Source organism: Aotus nancymaae, unplaced genomic scaffold (assembly GCF_030222135.1).
Source record: "Aotus nancymaae isolate 86718 unplaced genomic scaffold, 86718_ANA_hifiasm-v0.15.2.pri h1tg000057l, whole genome shotgun sequence".
NCBI lineage: Eukaryota > Metazoa > Chordata > Mammalia > Primates > Aotidae > Aotus > Aotus nancymaae.
This window is the reverse complement of record NW_026988471.1, coordinates 46,288,170-46,313,277: the sequence shown is the minus strand read 5'-3', so window position 1 is coordinate 46,313,277 and position 25,108 is coordinate 46,288,170. Positions and strand designations below refer to the sequence as shown.

At 38.0% G+C, this 25,108-nt stretch overlaps 1 protein-coding gene and 1 non-coding gene across 3 annotated transcripts in view; one reads left to right on the top strand and one right to left on the bottom strand.

Annotated features, from left to right (window-relative positions):
* Positions 1 to 25,108, bottom strand: part of MSH2 (mutS homolog 2) — a 116,515-nt gene that overhangs the window by 34,828 nt on the left and 56,579 nt on the right. For both annotated transcript variants that reach the window (XM_064364056.1, XM_064364055.1), the window contains exons 9-13: positions 15,157 to 15,280; positions 11,183 to 11,333; positions 7,526 to 7,623; positions 3,165 to 3,410; positions 1,866 to 2,070 (exon numbers count right to left, since the gene is read on the bottom strand). In XM_064364056.1, coding sequence (XP_064220126.1) covers positions 1,866 to 2,070; positions 3,165 to 3,410; positions 7,526 to 7,623; positions 11,183 to 11,333; positions 15,157 to 15,280 — 824 coding nt within the window. The remainder of the gene's footprint in view (positions 1 to 1,865; positions 2,071 to 3,164; positions 3,411 to 7,525; positions 7,624 to 11,182; positions 11,334 to 15,156; positions 15,281 to 25,108) is intronic.
* Positions 18,860 to 18,963, top strand: LOC135269756 (U6 spliceosomal RNA). Its single transcript, XR_010338019.1, has one exon. It is a non-coding gene; the product is annotated as a U6 spliceosomal RNA (small nuclear RNA).

Here is a 25,108-nt window from a genome sequence, read left to right as displayed (position 1 = left end):
CCCAGGAGTTCAAGACCAGCCTGAGCAACACAGTGAGACCTTGCCTCTTAAAAAAAACAAAAACAAAATTTAAAAACTAGCCAAACTAGCCAGGTATGGTAGCACACACCTATATTTCCAGCTACTCAGGCAGGAGGGTTGCTTGACCCCTGGAGGTTGAAGCTGCAGTGAGCCAGTGAGCTGTGATCCTGCCACTGCACTCCAGCCTAGGTGAGATCTTTTTTGGAGATCTTATCTCCAAAAAAAAAGAAAAAGAAAAAAAAGAAAAAAAAAAAAAGAAAGAAAGAAAAGGAAGGAAGGGGAAAAAAGGCATGAACATGATGGAAGGGAAAACAGATTCTGAATAAATATTGTTTTACATTATCAAGCACACTAGTAGTAATCAAAGGAATTCCAAATAAGGCAGCTATCATTCATTTCATGCCAATCAAATTAGCCAAGATTTAAAAATAAATAAATAAAACCGAATGAAGATGAAACCAGGGTGTGGTGACATGGATATTTGCATACACTTTTGTTGGTCATGTAAATTGTGGGCCTGCCCTAGTACTACCAATATCAGCTATTACCATTCTTTTCTCATTTTTAACCAAATGAATGTAAAGGGGTGAAACTTACATTTGCTAATTTCTTATGTGGTCGTGTGTTCACTGGCAATTTAATTCTTTTACTGTGAATTGCCAGCTAGCATGTTTTGCTTATTTCTTTAATCTTTTAAGTCATGAATATTAACCTGTTGCTTAATTACTATGAACATTTGTATTGCTTTTATAATTCTTCACAAACAACAGAACCTCACAGAAGTTAACACATAATTTACTAAGCACCTACTATATTCAATGTACTTTAGAAGATACTAAGAAGGAGGATCGCAGTGGTTCATGCCTGTAATCCTAGCACTTTGGGAAGCCAAGGCAGGAAAATTGCCTGTGCCCAGGAGTTTGAGACCAGCGTTGGCAACACAGTGAGACTCTGTGTTTCTCTAAAAAACTTAGAAAAAAGAAAGAAAAAGAAGATACCAAGAAACAGAAGGTATAGTTCCTACCTTCAAGGAAGCTCCTAAAAAGTGAAAAAAAGACAAAACATTTCAATAATGTGTAAAATAAAAATGTAAGTTACAGGCATGTCAAAGAGTAGTTCAGAGAGAAACACCCATGACCTTAGGGTCATGTGAACAAAAAAGTCACTATAGAAGTAGAATTCCCATCCTTCAGGACTTAAAGATTAAGGGAGTTGGGGGCCGGGCGCGGTGGCTCACGCCTGTAATCCCAGCACTTTGGGAGGCCGAGGCGGGTGGATCACGAGGTCAAGAGATCGAGACCATCCTGGTCAACATGGTGAAACCCCGTCTCTACTAATACAAAAAATTAGCTGGGCATGGTGGCGCGTGCCTGTAATCCCAGCTACCCAGGAGGCTGAGGCAGGAGAATTGCCTGAACCCAGGAGGCGGAGGTTGCGGTGAGCCGAGATCGCGCCATTGCACTCCAGCCTGGGTAACGAGAGCGAAACTCCGTCTCAAAAAAAAAAAAAAAAAAAAAAAAAGATTAAGGGAGTTGGATAAAGGGCAAAAAGGACAATTCCAGGAAGTGTGAACAGTGCAACCAAAAACATGGTAGTCAAGATTTATAAGGTGAGCTACTACCAGATACCTTAAAGAGACAATTTTAAAAATCAAAGTTTTCCATAGTTATCATCAATCACTCTTTTAAGATAATACAAAGTACATAAAGTGTGCAGGAAAACAACTATTAAACTAAGACAAATATTCTCAGATGTTTTTACATGAGAATCTGCAAATATACTTCCCTTTCTCACAAGACGAAGACATACATTTCTATCTTCAAGGGACTAGGAGACGCACTTACCTGAGGATAGAAGCAGTTTCCAACATTTCAGCCATGAATGTGGAGACTCCTTTCAATTGACTGTCACCAGCCCCTACCCGGGCCAAGATGCAGTCCACAATGGACACTTCCGCTGACTCACATGGCACAAAACACCCAATTTGGGCCATAAGTACTATCACCCCAGTTTGTCGAATATATGTTGATTTACCTCCCATATTGGGGCCTATAAAACAAATTATATCAGAAAGCAAGATTTAAAATTTCTGCTACCAATAAATGGATTGTTAGTCCTAAACTGTAGACTGATGATTAATCATGTAGGTTACACTGACATGCCATACTAAAAGCAGAACCACAAGCTGTCCAAAGATGTGGACAGAGTTACTGCTCATTTTACCCTCAAAAGCAATGCTATTATTTCTTCAGACAAACTGATACTGGGCCTTTCATCAAGAGAAGCCATGAAAAATATACCTGTAATTTGACTGTGACCTAGAAAGACCATATACACATTTTCCCACGACTCACAGAGCTGCCCGTGGGATAATTTATTAACTTCCAGAAAGGTAGTGCAGGCCTAACTGATTAACTCAAAACTGTTGCTTATTAGTAAATTAGGTTACTAGTGAAGGTATCAGTATGGTCAAATCTTTCGAATCCCTTAAAGCCCACACAAAAACCCAAAGACATGATCCTTCTTTTGAAAAACAGGCAATTTAATTTTTGGGGTTAGATTATATGAACAACTTGAAAACCCATTTGGGGAAAGAAAATACAATCAACTGTTTCCGAAACATATTTGCCCCAAAACTCCTACTTCCTTTTTTGTTTTCTAGAATCTAGTTAAGCTCTCTCAAACACCTCAGCTGAGATATGATACATGAGTCTATACGCAAGGCTAGTTTTTTCGAGTTTCACGTGAATATAGTGCCATGTCTTAAAATAATTTGTACCCTAACCTGAGGTCCTCCCACAGCCAATTCTGCCTGACTTTCAAAGACCTCACTATTGGAGGACTGGCTCAAAGGTAAGCTTTGAGTGTGAAGGGATGTTCCTTTCTAAATGCTCTGAACCTGCGGAACAAAAGTTTCACATGAATACATTATTCTCTCATAAGCTTTTATCTCACCTTCTAAATCTTCCCTCTAACCGAAATGAGAATATACGATTAACTGGTAAGAATAGTATGTTCTCTTTCTAATGTTAAGAACTGGAAATTTTCTCCATGAACTTTAGATATATTTCTACTTCAATGTAAGAAAAAAAAAAGTTACCCCCACAAAAGCCCATAAACCTGGTTTTTTTTTTTTTTTTTACCAGTAATGATGTGGAACATCTGTTTATTTTTTTCAAAGTATACATCATTAGGAATAAATGCAACTTCATCTTGAACTTCAACACAAGCATGCCTGGATGCTTTCAAAATAATTCTTCCTTGTCCTTTCTCCAAAATGACTGGTCGTACATATGGAACAGGTGCTCCATTTGACACATGAGCAAAACTGACAACAGCATCTAGCTGAGCTAACACATCATTGAGTGTTTGCATTGGTTCTACATAGCCTGTATAAAAATAAAAGCAGAAAATGTACACACAAATACTGAATAATAAACAGATGTAAGCTATAAGAATACATTTAATCCCCGTTAGGGAATTCAAAACCCATTTCCTAATTTACACATCTTTTTAAAAACTAACAAAAGTTAGCCTTAACAAAATTTGAAAGGAACCCAACATGGGGTTAAAATGTGTTGCTACATCCTTCCCCGTTGTGAATAGCTATCAAAAATAGAGTAGTGGCTGGGTTGAGTGGCTCATGCCTGTAATCCCACCACTTTGGGAGGCCAAGGTGGTTGATCGCATGAGGCCGGGGGATTACTTGAGGCCGGAATTCAAGAACAGCCTGGCCAACATGGCGAAACGCCATCTCTACCAAAAATACAAAAATTAGCCAGGTACGGTGGTGCACATCTGTAAACCCAGCTACTCAGGAAGCTGAGGGACCAGAATTGCATGAGCCCAGGAGGTGGAAGTTGTAGTAAGCTGAGACTGTGCCACTGTACTCCAGCCTGGGGAACTCTTATCTCAAAAACAAACAAAAACACACAAAAAAACAAAAATAGAGTACCTTCCCTTATGAGTAAAATATAAAAGTGTACAGCTGTTTGTAAAGAAATGTAGTAGAGCTTTAAAAAAGAAAACTAACAGGGAGACATTTAATATGTTGATAAGGTTAAGAGAAATGGGATGCAGCAATATCCAACACATTCTCTCAATTTTAAGACACACCTTTTCCTATATTTTAAATATCTGAAACCAGAATGATACCTCAAAATCATCATAAGAAACATGTAAGCAAAAAGGTAACAAATTGAAATGTGACCATAAAGGCCTGATATACTGTACAAAATGACCGTAAGACAGTTAGTTTGGCTTTCTTTCCCCATCAGTATCATGCAGAGAATGTCAGCATAAATTTAAATCTCTAATTGTCACTTAAAACATTTTCAAGATTCTACTGTTCTAGAGTATTAAAACTAAAAGCTATTAATAGGTACATTAAAAAAATTTTTGACACATGCTAGACAAAAAAACATGAAGGAAATTAACAATGCTTAAATTTTTCTGAATAGATTCTAAATGTTAACAGGTTGGAGGGGTTGATATATGACCCACATGTCATTCAGACTATCATACAGATATCAATCATGTCAAAAGCATCACAGAACATTTAAAAGTGTTTAATTCTATAAAAACAAAAATTATGAGTTTAATCTAGGGGCAGGAAATTTAACTCATTTTTTATTCCCTTGTTCCCATTAACAGTGATCAAATGTTTGAAAATAAAAACCAACTTATGAATGGCCAAGCCCAACCTAATTATCTTCCTCTGTTTCAGTACACTTTTTTTTTTCTTTTTTTGAGACAGAGTCTTGCTCTGTTGACCAGGCTCTGTCAATTACAGTGGTGTAATCTTGGCTTACTGCAACCTCTGCCTCCTGGGTTCAAGCGATTCTCCTGCCTCAGCCTCCAGAGTAGCTGGGATTACAGGCGTTCGCCACCACATTCAGGTAATTTTTGTATTTTTAATAGAGGTGAGGTTTTACCATGTTGGTCAGGCCAATCTCAAACTCCTGACCCTCAGGTGATCCACCTGCCTCAGCCTCCTGAAAAGCTGGGATTACAGGCCTGAGACACTGCACCTGGCCTCAGTATACTTTTGAAATGTATTGCTTTTTACCTGATACTTTTTTTTTAAAGAAAAAGAAAGAAATAATTCACACTACCCTATCATATAGCAATAGAAGCCTTTAGGAATTAAACATTAGTGAAGTACCTGCTATAATTATGTTAAAACTTATAAAATTGTTAGTATACTGACAAGAATAAGTTTATAGTTAAAAAAAAAAAAAAACAAAAAACTAGGCTGGGCAGAGTGGCTCATGCCTGTAATCCCAATACTTTGGAAGGCCAAGGCAGGAAGATTGCTTGAGTCTAGCCTGGGCAACATAGCAAGACCTCATCTTTACAAAAGATAATTCTTAAAAAATTAATCAAGTGTGGTGGCATGTGCCTGTAGTTCCAAGCTACTTGGGAGGCTGAGTGTGGAGAATCGCTTGAACTTAGGAGGTTGAAGCTGCGGTGAGTCATGATCACACCACTGCACTGAAGCCTGGGCAACATGGTAAGACCCCATCTCAAAAATAAATAAATAAAACCAAAAGCAAACCAAGGCATCTTAATTAAGAAGCTATACTCAGCATGTCACATAATTGGCTCTTAACAGCATGAACTTTTATGACTTAATCGTATGTTAGAAAATTATGAAAGTGATCTATTGCATTTTTTGGGATAGAGTCTTTCTGCTCTGTCGCCCAGGCTGGAGTGCAGTGACACGATCATGGCTCACTGCAACCTCTGCTCTGTTGCCCAGGCTGGAGTACAGTAGCTTAATTATGGCTCACCGCAGCCTCGACCTCCTGGGTTCAAGTGATTCTCCCACCTCCGCCTCCTGAGTAGCTGGGACTACAGGCATGCACCACCATACCCAGCTAATTTTTTAAAACTTTTTTTGTAGAGATGGGGCCCCCCAGTGTTGGCTAGGCTCGTCTCAAACTATCCTCCTGCCACGGCCTCCCAAACTGCTGGGATTACAGGTGTGAAACACCATGTCCAGCCTCCATTACATTTTTAATTTAAATTGTTCATAATATGTAATATCAGACCAAGAAGAAGTTTCGTTTAAATTCAAGTTGACTTCTAATATAAAACCTTCAATTTAAATGTTAAACTCTAGAAACTTTACCTTGCTAGGTGCTTAATAAACATTATTTTTAAAGACGATCCACAGTTCAAATAAATAGTATTTACAGGGTTCTTTAAAATGTAATCTAGCCTAAGAAACATAATTCAGCTACAAGATTATTATGCCACAGGTTAGCTGATACCACCAACTAAGCAAAAATGTAATCTTTACAAATCAATTCCATTCATTTCAACAATACATAAAGTATATTAAAAACTTTTGAGTTTGTTTCCTTCTGATTTACTATGATAATTCACAATAGCAACAATTTACAGAATTATTCATGTATATAACCTTTTTTTAAAAAAAAAAATTACCCTTAAATAATGTAGCATGCATATCCTGAGAAGAAGGACATTTTCCTACTTAATTATAATACTGCTACTTCACACAGAAATCTGACATTATACCATAATATCTCCTATTAAACTTTCTCAATTTGTCCCAATAGTGTCCTCTATAGCTATTCCCTAACTCCAACCTCTAAATTGGGATCTAATCAACAACTGTCTACTGCATTTGGTTGCCCTGTCTCTTTAAGACCTGTTGATTTCTTTTTTGCTGCTGTGAAACGGACATTTATTAAAGTTCAGGCCTTGAATGCACCACAATATAAATTTATTGGAATTTTTCCTTCTTGTTTAAAATCAGGTTAAATATTCTTGTCAAGACTACTATATAGGTGATACTCTCCCCTTCCTTCTATATCACACCAGCAAGTATGCATCATTTTTCCCCACAATTGGTAATGTTTAATTACTTGGTTAAGGCAGCTCTTGAGTATATTTTTTAAAGGCACAATAAAGGTTCCAGTCAATACACACCATGATCAGCAAAGCCTTCCAACTTAACGCATCACCAATTACCTTGTGCTAAACATACATTCATTCCAGTCTAAGGCAATAACACAGTGGAAGATTGCTCTGTTCCTTTAATTACAAGAAAATGATCTCAAATAGTGCCATTATAATTAACTCAAAATCTACAAAATGACGCCTAGAACTCAAAAAGGCTTGCCTTGTGTGTGATTAATATTTGCTTTTCAGTGGTATTTATTTCCATAACCCAGAGTATGAGCCCATAGATGACCCAGATATTAGTATGTTGTAGGTCCTAGTGTTCCCTTTCCTTGTTACAACTATAGTAAGTTTTGTGATTCTCTGCCATTTTTTGTTTCTATGTACAAGAGTAATTTCCAGTTACGTTTCCTTCTATAACATATCATGCCTTATCTTATATAGGAAACCTAATGTATTAAATAGTCAACTATAATGGCTTTAAAAAATACCCAAAACACACTTCAAATGTGATTTTTTTCTATTACCAAAAGCCAGGTGACATTCAGAACATTATTAGTTCCATTAAATTTACCTGAAGAAATATTGACAATTTCTTTAACAATGGCATCCTGGGCTTCTTCATATTCTGTTTTATTTTTGGTATATTCTTCATTTAAAGAAGTCAATTTGCTGCAAATCAAGATAGCAGTTTTATTAAAAATATTAAAATGCGTACTAGAAGCAATGTGCACTACATGAAACATATCCAAAGTATCTATCATATGAAATATCAAAACAACAATAATTAAAATGGAAATACAAGTGGAAAATGAACAACTCCTTAGGGACAAATGTGGTTAGAATTCAACTTATTAATGTTCTTTTATGCTGTTTGAAATAGTGCATGGGCACAATTTCTGCAACAACAATTATATTCTCTTGAGTAAAACTGTGGTCTGTGCCCTTTAACAAAATATTTAAATGGAATCCTTATTTAAGACTGAAGCCATTACCCCTTTTAAAACACAAACACAGGCCGGGCGCGGTGGCTCATGCCTGTAATCCCGGCACTTTGGGAGGTTGAGGTGGGCGGATCACCTGAGGTAGGGAGTTCGAAAATAGCCTGACCAACATGGAGAAACCCTGTCTCTACTAAAAATACAAAATTAGCTGGGCGTGGTGGTGCATGCCTGTAATCCCAGCTACTGAGGAGACTGAGGCTGGAGAATAGTTAGAATCCAGGAGGCAGAGGCTGCAGTGAGCCAAGATCACGCCACTGCATTCTAGCCTGGGCAACAAGAGTGAAACTCTGTCTCAACAAACAAACCAAAAAGACAAACACACGCATGATATTTCTAATTGCTATACCATAAGTATCTTTTAATACTAGAAGTTTTCAAAATAAGAAAAACAAGGCTGGGCACAGTGGCTCAAGCCCAGCATTTTGGGAGGCCGAAGTGGGTGGATCATGAGGTCAGGAGTTCGAGATCAGCCTGGCCAGCCTGGTGAAACCCTCCATATTTACTAAAAATACAAAAAAAAAAAGGGAAAAAAACTTTAGCTGGGCATGGTGGTGCACACCTATAATCCTAGCCACTCAGGAGGCTGAGGCAGGAGAATTCCTTGAACCTGGGAGGCTGAGGTTGCAGTGAGCTGAAATGGTACCACTGCACCCTAGCCTGGGCGATAGAGCTGTTGGACAGGACAGGACAGGACAGGACAAGACAAGACAGGACAAGACAGGACAGGACAGGACAAGACAGAAAAATGGTTTCATTTGTTTGTTTTTTTGAGACAGAGTCTCACTCTGTTGCTCAGGATGGAGTGCAGTGGTGTAATCTTGGCTCACTGCAACCTCCGCTTCCAGGGTTCAAGTGATTTTGGTGCCTCAGTCTCCACAGTAGCTAAGATTATAGGCAGGAAACAACATGCCCAACTAATTTTTGTATTTTTTAGTAGAGACAGGGTTTTGCCATGTTGGCTAGGCTGGTCTCGAACTCTTGACCTCATGTAATCCACCCACCTCCACCTCCCAAAAAGCTGGGATTATAGGCGTAAGATACCATGCCTGGCCAGGAAAATGTTAAAAATTAAATCTTATCAAGCAATTTGAAGAGAAAATTAAAATTAGAGGTTAGGCCAGGCATAGCATCACACCTGTAATCCCAGCACTTTGGGAGGCCAAGGCAGGTAGACTGCTTGAGCCCAGGAGTTCAAGACCAACCTGGACAACATAGGGAAACCCCATCTCTACTAAAAATACAAAGTACTGGGGCAAACCTGTAGTCCCAGCTACTTGAGAGGCTGAGGTGGGAAGATAGCTTGAGCCCAGGAGGTGGAGGCTGCAGTGAGCCGAAATTGTGCCACTGTATTCCAGCCTAGGCAACAGAGCCAAACCATGTCTCCAAAAAAAGAAGTTAAAATAAAAAATACTCAAGGAAGATGAGAATAAGAAAAAAATATTCACTGGCATCAAGGAAGGGACTGAAATTAAGAACAAAAAGAGGTGATGTAAAGGAGAAAGAAAAGAGAGAAGTAATTATCAGTAGTGGGAAAAAATCAGTTCATCAGGATGATAACTGTGGCCTTAATGGAATCACTCAATGGCATAACAGACATGTATAGCTCAAAAAGAGTACACAGACAAGCAGCAGCACAAACACACTATTATGAAACAGGAAAAAAGAATTAAAGAAATGCAAGAGGCAAAGATATTATAAAAGTGAGACCACTGTGTGAAGGGAAAAACTGCAAAATAAAAGAGCAGAGGCAGGCAGGGACCAGATTCTGCAGGTCATAATCAATGAATGATTTTTTCACTTTTGGCATCATGTGGCCATTCAGTCCAATCTCTTTTATATATGTTATAACTAACCCACAAAAAACTTGAAGATGATTAGAACACCCTGAAATTTCTATCTTATCCAAGCTGAAATATATATATTTCTTGAACCAGGAGGATTCCAGTGTGCTGGAAAAACAACCCATCTAGATTTGGCAACAGAAGATCTAAGTTTAGGCACCCACCAACACTAGCTGTCTACTTCTTCACCTATAAAATGAGAAATATACATACCCTCTTTACTGAGAGTTGTTATAAGGAACAAACTAATTATTAGGGTGTCTGAACACCTAGAATGTCTGCATATAATAAAAGTACTTGTTAAATAAACAGATGACAGGAGATCATATATATATAAGCTACCTGTAAAGTCCTGCAAAAATTCAGGAGGGGAGGGAGTAGGGCAGGCCATAGGTTCTAGAATGATACAGATGGAGAAAGGCTTTATCCTCCCCCTACCATAAGTCACAGAAGATTTTAATTTAAAAATTTTAAAATAAATTTAAAATAATTTTTAAAGTAATTCTTTTACTTATCAATAATTTGTTTCAGGGACTTCCTGAGATTAGCCAGAAAAATGGCAGGAAAAAACTGTTAAGATTTGTTTCAACATGAAACATGATTTTAAAAAAGCTGTAATCTAGTGAATGACCTCATATTTCCCTAAACTAATTTAAACATCCAATTGAAATGCCAGAATAATTTTTTAACTTGATAAATGATAGCAAAGTTTTTTTAGAAAAATAAAACATGTGGGTCAGGCACAGTAGCTCACACCTATAATCTCGGCACTTTGGGAGGCTGAGGCAGGTGGATCACTTGAGGCCAGCAGTTCAAGATCAGCCTGTCCAACATAGTGAAAACCTATCTCTACAGAAAATACAAAAATGAGCCAGACATGGTGGTACATGCCTATAATCCCAGCTACTCAGGAGGCTAAAGCATGAGAGTCCCTTGAATCCAGGAGGTGGAGGTTGCAGTGAACCAAGACTGCACCACTGCACTCCAGCCTGGGCGACACAGCAAGACTCTGTCTCAGGAGAAAAAAAGAGAAAGAAAGAAAAGATAAAAAGATAAAATATGTGAAAATAACTAAAGTAGAGACATGAGGGGGAACTAGTTCTAACAGATAAGGTAACACAGAAAAAGCAATACAACATACTTTGTGCAGACAAAAAAAAAGGGTCTTTTAAATAGACCCAAAGTACCACTTCAATCAATGGGGAACAGACAGATTATTTAACAAATGGTGTTGGGACAGCTGACTACTACTTGGAAGAAAAGAAAGCTTGATTCTTACCTGATGACTGCATTAGTAAAACTTCCTTACCATAGAACATTCACATCATGGTAGAGCATTCATGCAATTAAAATAAAGGGTTAAAGATGTAATAACGACTTGCAAACCTGTTGGTAAATTTAACACCATTCTTCTGGATATCTACAGTACTGAAGTTTTTATTGTTACGAAGGACTTTTTCTTCCTTACAGGTTACACGAAAGTAATATCCAAACTGTGCACTGGAATCCAGTTTAATCTGTTTGCCAGGGTCCAAGCCTTGATGATCAAGAAGAAAAGAAAAAGTATTCCATAAACACCTAAAGACATTTTTCAATGTAACTCTAAAATTACTTAGTGAAAAGCATATTGTTATTATATGACAACATACTTGCAATTATTATTATCTAACCAGAAAAGTTTCAAATACTACTTACTTGAAAACTACATGAATTACAGGTATTTATCTATAAAATTTTCAACTCCCTTATGAATGTTTCTGATTTGAAAGCTGCTTTCTGGGTAAACCCATCCAAGGCTGCAGAGCACCAGCACTGGCCAACACATTGTCCCAGTTGTTGTAAACACATGAGGATGGATTAAGGTATAACTCCCCTCCGAGGATTTATGCATGAGAATTCTTTTCTTAGCCAAAGTTATTTCTTTGGAACTTTATAGAGTGTAATTAATGTGACTAAATACAATTTCCAAACAAAAACTTGACTCTGACAATGAAACTCTAGGAAAACGAGTGCACATATTTTCTGTTAAGTGTAGGAAACTTCACAAAGCAAACGATCTGACTGATCATGTGAACAGAAAATAAATCTTGGGACCCCAAAATCAGTAAGTCAAGGGAAAAGTCAAGCTGGGAACTATGCCAGACAAACCTGCCTTCCATCTTATTCCTAAATAAGATAGCTACAAAGATAAAAAAGCTACATACCTGCCTCACAATTTGCCCATAAGGAAATTCCTTGTGGGCCTCCAGATGTTCACTCTCAAACAATTCTGCTGAATTTCACCCTGGCAATATTAACTAATAGCTTATCTTCACAGGTGTGGGACAGAAAGTCATCCCTCTGCTCACCAAATGCATTTCTGATTGCTTTCTCTGCCCTATTGTTTATGTAAAAGTGACGATTCACCGAGCCAGACTAAGTTGTTTATTCAGTGAAAGGCTGATCAAGGACTCAAAAGAATGCAACCTTTTGTCTCTCGTGTACTTATTACCTGAAAGCCCCTTGCTTCAAGTTGTCCTGCCCTTCCAGATAGAACCAATATACATGTTACATATGCTGATTGATGTCTCATGATTCCCTAAAATGTAAAAAGCAAGCTGTGCCCCGACCACCTTGGGCATCTGTCGTCAGGACCTCCTGAGGCTGTGTCATGGATGCGTCCCTAACCTTGGCAAAATAAACTTTCTAAATTGGTTGAGACCTGTCTCGGATATTTTGGGTTCACAGTCAGCTAGACTTTCTGCACCAAGAATTTTGAGTTTTTATAAATACGTACTCTCTTCATAATTTCATTCATCAATATGATCTCTAGACCACAAACTAAGAGAAAGAGTATCTACAAATTTACTTGGTGAAGCATGGCTATCAAATGTTAGTAGCAGCAAACAACTAAAGATGGACCTCACTTGACCAGCGAGGAAAGGGAAAGTAGAGACCCATCCAGAAATAAAATCAGACCGATCCGAACAAAGGAAGCTCTCAAAACATTCAAAGGGAAAGAGTAGTTCCACAACGAAGACTGTAATCAATCAGTGATTAACATTTTCAAAACAAAGGACCATGTTCACGAGTGTGTAATGTAGTTTGGTGCTTATATATGCAATGCACTGCAGTGTTAACAGCAACATCACTAAACATGAAAGACAATGGTATTCATAGAATACTGTTTATTTAACACATGCAAACTTAGGCTGCCATGAGGATCACAAATTTATTTAAAATGGGGCTCATATCCTCAAGAGTATTTCTGATGACACGGAGGTCTAAGAATCAAAGCAATGAATCGAACATGTTAATGCTACAGAAGAATGTGCTGAAAACCAGAGAAATTAAATAATTTCTAAAGAGCTTCAGGAAAAAGTTTCCATGTTGAAACTAGAACTCATGTTTCCCAATTCCCATCCTAATGCTTCTTATACTACAATTACAGTGTTTCTGTCTCAATTTGAGTGCTATTTATGTTGCTTTCAACATACTTTTTAATAAAACAAACTTACTTCATTCTAAAATGAAATTAAACTTAATTTATACTGTAAAAAATGGGTTTGTCATTAACTTTCTCATTAGCACTCAACAAAATATATCAATAGGCAATAATTTAATGTATACTATGATGTATTCCTTTTTTTAAAAAAAATTTAAAAGGCAAGGTGTCACTCTCACTCTGTCCCCCAGGCTGGATGGAGTGCAGTGGTGCTATCATGGCTCACTGCAGCCTCAACTTCCCAAGCTAAAACAATCCTTTCACCTCAGCCTCCCAAGTAGCTGGGACCACAGGTATGCATCACCACACCTGGCAAATTTTTTTTTCTTTTAATTTTTGGTAGAAATGTGGTCTATGTTGCATAAGTTAGTCTTGAACTTCTGGGCGCAAGTGATCCTCCTAAAGTGTTGAGATTACAGGCATGAGCCACTGTGCCTGGCCGATGATGCATTCTTTTTTCTTATTTTGAGACAGGATTTCACTCTGTCACCCAGGCTGGCATGCAGTGGTGCAATTATGGCTCACTGCAGCCTCAACTTCCCTGGCTCAAGTAATCCTCCCACCTCAGCCTCCTGAGTAGCTGGAACCACAGGTGAGTGCCACCATGCCTGGCTAATTTTTGTATTTTTTGTACAGGCAGGGTTTCATCATGTTGCCCAGGCTGGTCTCGAACTCCTAGACTCAAGCAATTTGCCCACCTTGGCCTCTCAAAGTGCTAGGATTACTACAGGTGTGAGCCACCATGCCAATGATGCAGTCTTAACAGGATTCTTACTTCACAAAACCCATTATCAGGAGAAAAATTTCCAGCCAACCAAGTTAACATATGGTGAAACACAGAAATCTGTAGGTACTTTAACTTTCTAGTAAGTCAAAAATTATTAAGAAAACACAAAAATAACTTTAACTCCAGACACATAAACTCTCTGAGCCTCAATATCCTTAGCTATGAAAAGAGGAAGTAGACTTTAATGCTAAGGTTCTTATAATCAGGGATCTAGTCCATGTTTGGACTCTCCACAGAAACTGTTTGCAATTTTAAAATATATGTAGGTATGGGCCTATTTCTGGGGAAGAGGATCCATAACTTTCATCAGATTATCCAGAAGTTTAATTATTACTGCTTAAACACACTGTTTTGTTCTGGATTTATTTCCTTTTTTTTTGAGACAAAGTCTCGCTCTGTCACCCAGGCTGGAGTGCAGTGGCGCAATCTCAGCTCACCACAACCTCCACCTCCTGGGTTCAAGCAATTCTCCTGCCTCAGCCTCCCGGGTAGCTGGGAATACAGGCACACGCTGCCACGCCTGGCTAATTTTTTGTACTTTAGTAGAGACGGGGTTTCACTATGTCACCCAGGCTGATCTTGAACTCCTGAGCTCAGGCGATCCGCCCGCCTCAGCCTCCCAAAGTGCTGGGATTACAGGTGTGAGCCACTGCGCCTGGCCCTCATTTTGGATTTCTAAACTTCTTTGTACTGAGCACTTTGCACATGTTTGTTGAAAATCCAGGAAAAAAAAACAGTGTGGACCCATAGGGAATTAATAAGCTGGTATGGAAGACAGACTTTTTCAAAAAATCGACATTAATGAAGTGCTTAGAAACCCCAAAGCCAAATCAATGCAGACTCCTAGGAGTATCGGGCTTGGTGATTCTCCTAGGAGTATCCTGTTACTAGTAGGGGTGACATTTAAAATAGGGCTTATTTAAATGACACCATACAAGGACCTGTTGGGTGATTTCTGTCTGACAGGAATGTGGAGTCATCGCCTTGGGGACGGGGAGCTTACAAAATAATTTTGGCACCAGTACAGACAGACACTGCATAGATGAAAGGATGAAAGAATTATTCCAACCTCCAATGACTCATTCTTACCAAGATCTCTGGCTGCACTTATTAATGTTGACTGCATCTTCTTTTCCAAGTCATTCATTATTTCTCTTAATTCACTGAGATTAGGATCAAATGAAGGTTTTACAAGGAATTCATGGTTTTCCACCTGCAAACAGAACAAAGTTAACAAAATTCTAAATTTTATTATTTTCAGTTAAATAATTTGCTATCCATAAGTTATTCAGACACAACTATTAAGGAGTTTCTAGTTACTGAGATGTAAAATTCTGTTCATTAGGACTTTAGAGTTCTGTATGTACTCTATACAGTGCTGATGATATATATGTCCCTAACAATATTCTATATTTTATTTATATTTTTCCTAAACATTTAAAATGTTCTCTCTAAACATTACTCAATAATGTTCAATGTGCAAAACCTGTGATAGTTGTATGATGTTGCCTAAACCAAGGACCCACAGTAGGAATCTCAAAAAGTTAGCTCTAAGAAACTAAACAATTTTATTTCTTAAAACTAAAAGTTCATCAAAATCTACTTTAAAAACATCCTCTTAAGTACTTTGTTTCACTTAATTCTTACCAGTAATAAACAGCAAGAAATCATAATGAAAAACAGATCTCATTTACATTAGCAAAAACATACACAAAATATTTAGAAATGAAGTCTTGATTACATAGGACCTTTATAAAGATAACTGCCTACTGGAAGACTTAAGAACTTGAAAGCTAAATTCAGCCGATTAAAAAACTACAAGAATTGGGTCAGTACAGTGGCTCATGCCTCTAATCCCAGAATTTTGGGAGGCAGAGGTAGGTGGATCACTTGAGATCAGGAGTTCCAGACCAGTCTGGCCAACATGGTGAAACCCCATCTCTACCAAAAATACAAAATTAGCCAGGCGTAGTAGAGTGCGCTGGTAGACCCAGCTACTTGGGAGGCTGAACCAGGAGAATTGCTTAGACCCAGGAGGCAGACGTTGCAGTGAGCCAAGATCCTGTCACTGCACTGCAGCCTGGGTAACAGAGCAAGACTCAGTCTCATAAACAAACAAACAAACAAACAAGAGGTAAACTATAAAAAGAAAACTAGATCTAGTATCAATAGCTATTTATTCCTCGAGACTGTTCAATAGGAATTCTTTTTTAAAACAAAACAACTAAAATTTAAATGAAATTGTGAAAGAACATCTAAAAAAAAGAATGAAGTGTATCCTTACTAGGCATTACAAATAATTAAGCAGACAATTATACATAGAAGCTTAATATAACAGAGTGAGTCTAGTCTCTTGATTTAAAACATTCAATGAGGTTGAGATAAACTGTATCCACTTAGAGAGCACACTTTCACATACCAAAAGCAAACTATGCAAGGAATAAGGAATTAAAATCAAATTGCAGAAAGTTAGCAAAAAGAAGAATATTTATAATAACTTTCTCAATTTAAACCAACCAAAAGAAATTCAATATATTTAAAATTTAAAATTTTGAATAAACCTCATTTTTAAAAGATGAAACATTTGTTAAAAAAAGCTTCGCAAAATGTAAAAAGATAAAGGTTAATATTTTCTTTTATAAAAGCACTTGCTTCCATGTATAAAAAAACATCAAGGTCATCAAGTGGGCATGTGTAAGTACCTACAACTCACAGATGAAAAAAAAAGTAGTGAACTAATCCCTAGGAAATGCTATAAGAATAAAATAATACGTAAACAACTTTGAGACTATTCTACAGCTTTTTTTCTTAAGAAAAAGAAACTAGCACCAACTACTAGTGAAGCTACTGTAAAATTAGTACACTCATTCAATTCTAGAGAGAATCTAAGTTGGTATAACCTTAAAAATGAAAAAAAGCAATACGCAACAAGGCTCAGAGATATTTGTTATTCTCTTTAATATAGCAATTCTACTCCTAGAAATTCAATCTAAGAAATAATGCAACAGAAGCAAAATAATAGAGTTGAAAAAAATGTCTGCAGATTTATCTGTTATAGAAAAACTTAAAAAACAATAAATCATAATTGCACAATGGTACATCACTAAAATAGAATACTGTGCAGTAATTAAAACAGATAATGAAGATTATCTGGAAGGACTAAGACTTATAATAATTCAGGAAAAAAAATAATACTGTAATGGTGGGCTGAAACTATGCTACCGAACTTGCCTCTTCCTATGAATCTGAGAGGTGAACCAAGCCAGGCCAAGTTCCTACCCTCACTCTCCATCTTCAAGAAACCTATTTGGTAAGTCAACAAAACTCTTGCAAACTCTTAAAAATAATCTCAAATCTGGAGAGAAGAAAACTTAACGGGTATCCTTACATTTTCCTTTCTCAGATGAGGTAATACTGTTTTGAAAGGGTTACTGAGGAGTCCCGAGTTAAACAAGAGAAAAGTGAACACATAAGCCTCTAACTTACTAAAATAAATACTCTTAAGAGTCACATATGAAACTGGGCATTTTTCTGTAATCCATCACATCCCCCAAACAATCTGGGATAATAAAATATATCACCCAATTAGGTATTCTTATCTAGAACTGGGGTATTCTAAAAACGTGACATCTGACTTCTACCATCTACTAGCTGAATAGTATCATCCTACCTACAGTATAACCTACCAAGGCATCAGAAACACACATAGTCATTGCATTAGGCTACACAAAAGGAGACTGGAAGAAAAAAAAAACCTTAAAAATGGGATGATGAAACCAAGAAACAAGATGAAAAGAATGAGGAAGGAAAGTTAGGCCTTTGCCGGGTATGTTGGCTCATGCCTGCAATCCCAGCACTTTGGAAGGCCAAGGCAGATGGATCACCTGAGGTCAGGAGTTTGAGACCAGCCTGGCCAACATGGTGAAACCCCGTCTCTACTAAAAATACAAAAAATTAGCTAGGTGTGGTGGTGGGCACCCATAATCCCAGTTACTCAGAAGGCTGAAGCAGGAGAATCACTTGAACCCAGGAGGCAGAGGCTGCAGTGAGCCAAGATCCCACCATTGCACTATAGCCTGGGCAACAAGAGCAAAACTCTGTCTCAAACAAACAAACAAAAAGACTGTATACCTAGAAAAATTATCGTTCAAGAACAAGGGTGAAATACAGACATTTTCAAACAACCTAACAGACCTCTAAATAAAGGAACTTCTTAAAAATATACAGGAAGGAATTAATAGCAAAGAAACTAGTGTGGATATGGACAAATCTAAACTTAACACTGACTCACAGAATGGAAATCTGAGAGGTAAAAATGATAGAACTAGAATACTAGACAATAATAAAGAAATATAACCTGATTTTAGGTGTCTTAAGGTCCTACTAATTTATGGGATAACTGAGAAGATATTGACAGGCTTCTGACTTTGATGTGACAAGTAAACACATTAAAAAAAAAAAGTGATTAACTTCTATACTAATGTGTGTGATGAGATAGGATTGGGGAGAGGCAAAAGGAGAAGATAAAATGGAATTTTAGAATCCCAAGCAACATAAAAGTAAAACAGAATGGGCAAGGTGGGGCCAGGCATGGTGGCTCACACCTGTAATCCCAGCACTTTGGGAGGACAAGGCAGGAAGATAACTTGAGCCCAGGTGTTTCAGACCAGTCTGAACAACATGGTGAGACACCATTCTATTCTAAGGTTTTTTTTTAATGTGTAAGTGAAACCAGGAAGAAGAGGAATCTCCAAATAATTAGGCAGAAACAAATCCAAAGATACTAGTAACTGTGCTCGCTTCGGCAGCACATATACTAAAATTGAAACAATACAGAGATTAGCATGGCCCCTGTGCAAGGACGACACGCAAATTTATGAAGCGTTCCGTAGTTTTTAAAAAAGTTAAAAATAAAAAAAAATAAAAAGATACTAGTAACTACAACGAACATAACAGACTAAACTGCTACTAAAATAAATTGAATTAAATTTAAAAGTAAATAAAATCCAATTATAAGTTTTGCTTAAACTTATGGTTAAAAAACCTCACAAAAAATGAAAAAATATATACCCTATTAAAAAGTTTTTTTTTTTTTCTTTTTTTTTTTTTTGAGACGGAGTTTCGCTCTTGATACCCAGGCTGGAGCACAATGGCGCGATCTCGGCTCACCGCAATCTCCGCCTCCTGGGTTCAGGCAATTCTCCTGCCTCAGCCTCCTGAGTAGCTGGGACTACAGGCGTGCGCCACCATTTTTGTATTTTTAGTAGAGATGGGGTTTCACCATGTTGGCCAGGATGCTCTCGATCTCTTGACCTCGTGATATGCCCACCTCGGCCTCCCAAAGTGCTGGGACAACAGGCGTGAGCCACCATGGCCAGCCACAAAAAAGCATTATTAAGGATAATAATAAAGATCGATGAAGATTCAATTCACCACAAAGAAACAACAGCTCTGTGCCTAACATATTAACCAAAAATAGAATTAGATGGAGAAACTCACATTTTTCTCAGTAACCCAGCAGATCAAAACTTAGCAAGCATACATAGACAGTGAAAAACCCCAAAATTAGGGTACACATCCAATTTTCAAACACATGTGGAACTTTTATGAAACTGACACACACCAAGCTTGGAAATTTTAAAATATACTTCTAAATAATTAATAAACCAAAGAACAAATGATAATAGAAATAAAATACTTAGAGCTGAGTAAGAAATTATCTCTCTCTAAACTCACACTTGTAATCCTACAACTTTGGAAGGCCAAGGCAGTAGGACTGCTCGAGCCCAGAAATTCAAGGCCAGTCTGGGCAACATAGCAAAAACTCTGCCTCTGCTAAAAAACAAAAAAAAAATTAACCAGGTGTGGTGGCACACACCTATAATCCCAGCTACTCAGGAGGCTGAGGTGGGAGGATCACTGGAGTCCAGGAATTCAAGGCCTGCAGTGAGCTATGATGGCACCACTGCACTCCAGCCTGGGCAAGAGAAGGATCCTGTCAATCAATCAATAAACCAATAATTAATGTGGTATGTCCATGTAAGGGAATACTATTCAGCTACACAAAGTGATATGCTCTGGATATGTGTCCCCACCCAAATGTCATGTTCAATTGGAATTGGAATCCCCAGTGTTGGAGATGGAACCTGGTAAGAGGTGACTAGATCATGAGGGTGTTTTCCCCTGGGTGCTGTTCTCACGATACTGACTGACTTGTCCTGAGATCTAGTTGTTTAAAAGTGTGTAGCACCTCCCCCTTCTCTCTCTCTTGCTCCTGCTCCACCATGTAAGACGCCTTACTTCCTGTTCTGCCATGATTTTAAATTTCCTGAGGCCACCCAGAAGCTAAGCAAGTACCATCATCATGCTTCCTGTACAGGCTGCAGAACTATGAGCCAATTTAACATCTTTTCTTGGCTGGGCACACGGTGGCTCATGCCTGTAATCCCAGCATTTTGGGAGGACAAGGCGGGTGGATCATGAGGTCAGGAGTTCGAGATCAGCCTGGTCAACATAGTGAAACCCCATCTCTACTAAAAATACAAAAATTCGCTGAGCGCAGTGGGGGGTGCCTGTAATCCCAGCTACTTGGGAGACTGAGACAGAAGAATTGCTTGAACCCCGGAGGCAGAGGTTGCAGTGAGCCGAGATCATGCCACTGCACTCTAGCCTGGGCAACAGAGCAAGACTCCGTCTCAAAAACAAAAACAATTTCTTTTCTTTATAAATTACCCAGTCTTAACAGTTATTTCTTTATAGCAGTGCAAGAATGGACCGATACACAAGGAAATGAAGTACTGACACATGCTACAATGTGGATGAACCTCTAAAATATTACACTAAGTGAAAGAAGCAAATCATAAAAGGTCATATGACTCCATTTATATAAAATGTCCAGAACTGACAAGTCCACAGAGACAAAAAGTATATTAATGGTTGCAGTGTCTGGGGAAACAGGAGAGACTTGCTAAGAGATACGAGGTTTTCTTCTGGTGGTGATGAAATGTTTTCAAACTAGATAGTGGTGGTCATTTTACAGCACTGTGAATATACTAAATGCTAGTGAATACTATACTTTAAAATTGTGGCTTTTTGGGTGGAGGGATTAACCATGCAGTCAACTACACATGCCTAGTCTCCACCCAGTAAAAGGTAGCCAAAGAAATTTTCAAGACCTGTCGTCAAACCCTCAATAATGCCTAGAGTTGAGAACAGACTTAATGTTAACAGTGGTTATTTCTGAGTAGTAGATGCAGGGGATATTTTTAACTTTCTTCTTACAATATATGAAGGGTCTTCAAAAAGTTCATGGAAAATGTGTTGTGAAAAAACTGCATGGATTCAAAATTTTTGGCACCACAATAAACTTGTACTAATTTGCTATAACATGTCTGAACAGGATCTAGTCAGAGGCACTATGAAGGATAAGACATCAGTTAAAAAAAAGCCCCTATCAGAGCAACATGAGTTCTGCTAAAATTGAAGTAAGACCAAACATCAAATTTATAGTGAAGCCCGGGATATTAGAATGATGAAATAACTGATGCTTTATGAAAACTTTATGGGGTCAATGCTCCTAGGAAATCAGCAGTTTACAAATGGATAACTTGTTCTAACAAGGGATGAGATCATGCAGAAGATGAAGCCTACAGTGGCAGACCATCCACATCAATTTTTCAAGAAAAATTAATCTTTCTTTCCCTAATTGAAGAGAACTGATGATTAACAGCAGAAACAATAGCCAACACCAGACATCTCAACAATTGGTCCAGTTTACACAATTCTAACTGAAAAATTTAAAGTTGAATTAACTTTTCACTTCATGGGTGACAAAACTGTTGCACCCATATTAGCTGCAGACAACAGCACAGCTATCAGTAGAAATTTAAATGAGGGATCAAGATCCTAAAGCATTTCCTTCAAAGAATTGTAATGGGAGCCAAAACATGGCTTTACCAGTACCATCCTGAAGACAAAGCACAATCAAAGCAATGGCTACCAAAAGTGGAAGTGGTCCAGTCAAAGCAAAAGTGGATCAGTCAAGAGCAAAGGTCATGGTAACAGTTTTCTGGGCTGTGCTAGGCATTTTGCTTGCTGATGTTTTGGGGGGCTAAACAATACAAGTTCTGCTTATTATTTGAGAAAGTTATCCCAAGTTTTTGCAGAAAAATGCCAGGGAAAGCATTATCAAAGTCATTTCCCACCATGGTTTCTGTTCACTCCTCATCAAACAAGGCCAATTTTGTAAGTTTCTATGGGAAGTCATTAGGTATCCACTAGATAGTCCTGATTTGGCTTCTTCTGACTTCTGTTTTCTAATCTTAAAAGATCTTTAAAAAGCACCTATTTTTCTTTAGTTAATAATGTAAAAGAGACTGCATTGACATCGTAAAATTTCTATTACCCTCAGTTCTTTAGGGATGAACTAAACAGCAGAGATCAGCATTTATAAAAGTGTCTTGAACTTGATGCGGAGCTTATGTTGGGAAATAAATTTAAAATGTATTTTTAAATTTTATCTTTTAATTCCATTTTTTCACAAACTTTTTGAAATCCTCATGTACATTCACCTGTTTTACTACAGTGCTCTGTTGCTTCTAAAAAGGATTACTATAAACAAAGATGTCAACATGTTGATAGGGTTAATTCTAAGTGGAGAAAATATGAATACTCCTCTTTGTTATAGTTTTTCATTTCTAAAAATAAAAATTGCAAAGCATTTACATATACTATTTTTATAACTCATGTATACTCAAATAATAATAATATAGTTGTAACAGGATCATGCAATTGTGGCTTCTTTTTTTTAGAGACAGATTTTCGCTCTTGTTGCCCAGGCTGGAGTGCAATGGCGTGATCTTGGCTCACCGCAACCTTCGCCTCCCAGGTTCAAGTGATTCTCTGCCTCAGCCTTCCGAGTAGCTGGGATTATAGGCATGTGCCACCACGTCCAACTAATTTTGTATTTTCTTAGTAGAGATGGGGTTTCTCTGGTCAGACTGGTCTCAAACTCCCGACCTCAGGTGATCCACCTGCCTCGGCCTCCCAAAGTGCTAGGATTACAGGCATGAGCCACTGTACTTGGCCAGTTGTGGCTTCTTTAAAACTATTTCATTTTTTTCTGTTAGCATTTTCAATAAAAATTTATTTAAAGTTACTACTTTTACAAAAATAAAGGAAATAACAATGTGCATCTGAAAACTAGCATCAAAAAATAGCCAAAATGCAGTGTAGAAATGTTTACAATTAAGATGTTATCAGTGAAAGCCCCAACCTAAATTATTTACTTTTTTGTGAAAAATTATATTTTATTGTATCTTGTCTTGGGGTGGTTTTGATCCACATTTACTTCAAGAGTATATTTCTAGAAGATTTATGTAAAGCAGCCACAAAAACACTGGAAGCATGATATACAATGCTAAGCCTAGGAGGGGAAAAATTAACCAAACCACTCATGGAAATACTGTTCCCTTCATCACATGAATTAAGTGCACACCTGGAAAACAGTGAAGCTTTCAGAAATTATAAATGAAACAACTGATATTCCCTGGATATTTCCTCAAACTGGTTCTGAATCGTGTAATTTAAATCCCTAAATATATGACAAATATCTACATTGACAGTGAACAACTGAATTCACCTTACAACCTCAGACAAGTTTAAAAGTTTGTAACTGAGGAAAAAGAAGATACTATACGAGGTCAACCCCATAGAGAATCTAGAACAGGTCTTTAACTGGGAATCTGACTCATTTAAAAGACAGTATTATACTATAAAACATAGAAGCTTATGGTTACAGACGGTATCTTAGCAGACACTGCTAATGATTTACACAACAGTTATTCCGTTCCTTCCCTGTTCCCAGGAGTGCTCGGACTTTGTGTATCTCTTCCTATAGGGAAGCCGACTCCGTACCCAACCCTGGTTACCTTAGGCCAATCATCCCACCCTATGTCCCTGGCCGCAATAACTGTTTAAATGGTCCCATCACTGCAAACTGCAGGACTCTTGCTTGGAATGTTGCCCCAACTGATGACTGGTCCTAAGGCCAAAAAGGGAACCATCCTTGGTTGAAATTAAAATTACAAAAGGTAGAAGAGATTAAGAAATTAGGTCCCCTGATCTACAGGATCAAGCAACTCTAAATAAAGCCTACTCTCTCTCCATACTTTCAACTACATAACCTAGATTATGTTGAGTTTTCAGTTACTTGCACAACAGGTCTTGATATAAATAACCTCAAATAGTCTACTCAGAGAAAAAGAAAGAAAGAAATGCACAACTTACATCTTCCTGGCACAATACTTAACTGTGGCTTAAGAGAATGAGTGTGTGTGCATGTGCTGAAATCATTTGAGAATAGGCTTTTTTTGTGAACTCCCTTAATCTATTTAAAAGAAGAGCCTCTCAAAAGAACCCAATTGGTATAAATCTCCCAGGAGTTTCTAGCAATCAGAAGACTGACTCTCATCACAGGAAGAGAAGTAGCCACCTAAACAGACACTTTCGTAAAACCTTCATATTTCTCATCTATTGTCTTAAGTGTTCATTTATCTTTTCTGAAAGTCATTTGATTTCCCTTAAGTGTCCTTCATCCCCCTTTACTTCCCCTATTATGATGGTAAATAAAGTCCAAATTCTTACAGCCTTTCTCTCACTAATCTGTCTTTTATTAATTTAATTTGCCCCAACCACTAAACATAAGGTAAAGAAAAAGTTTTTCTTCCCTGACATCATGAACTGCTACATGTTCTACTTTAAGAAACAAGCACGTGTCTGGGCACGGTGGCTCACACCTGTAATCCCAGCACTTTGGGAGGCCAAGACAGGCAGATCATGAGGTCAAGAGATCGAGACCATCCTGGCCAACATGGTGAAACCCTGTCTCTACTAAAAAAAATACAAAAATTAGCTGGGCGTGGTGGCACATGCCTGTAGTCCCAGCTACTCGGGAGGCTGAGGCAGTAGAATTGCTTGAACCCAGGAGGTGGAGGTTGCAGTGAGCCGAGATTGTGCCACTGCAGTCCAGCCTGGTGCCTGG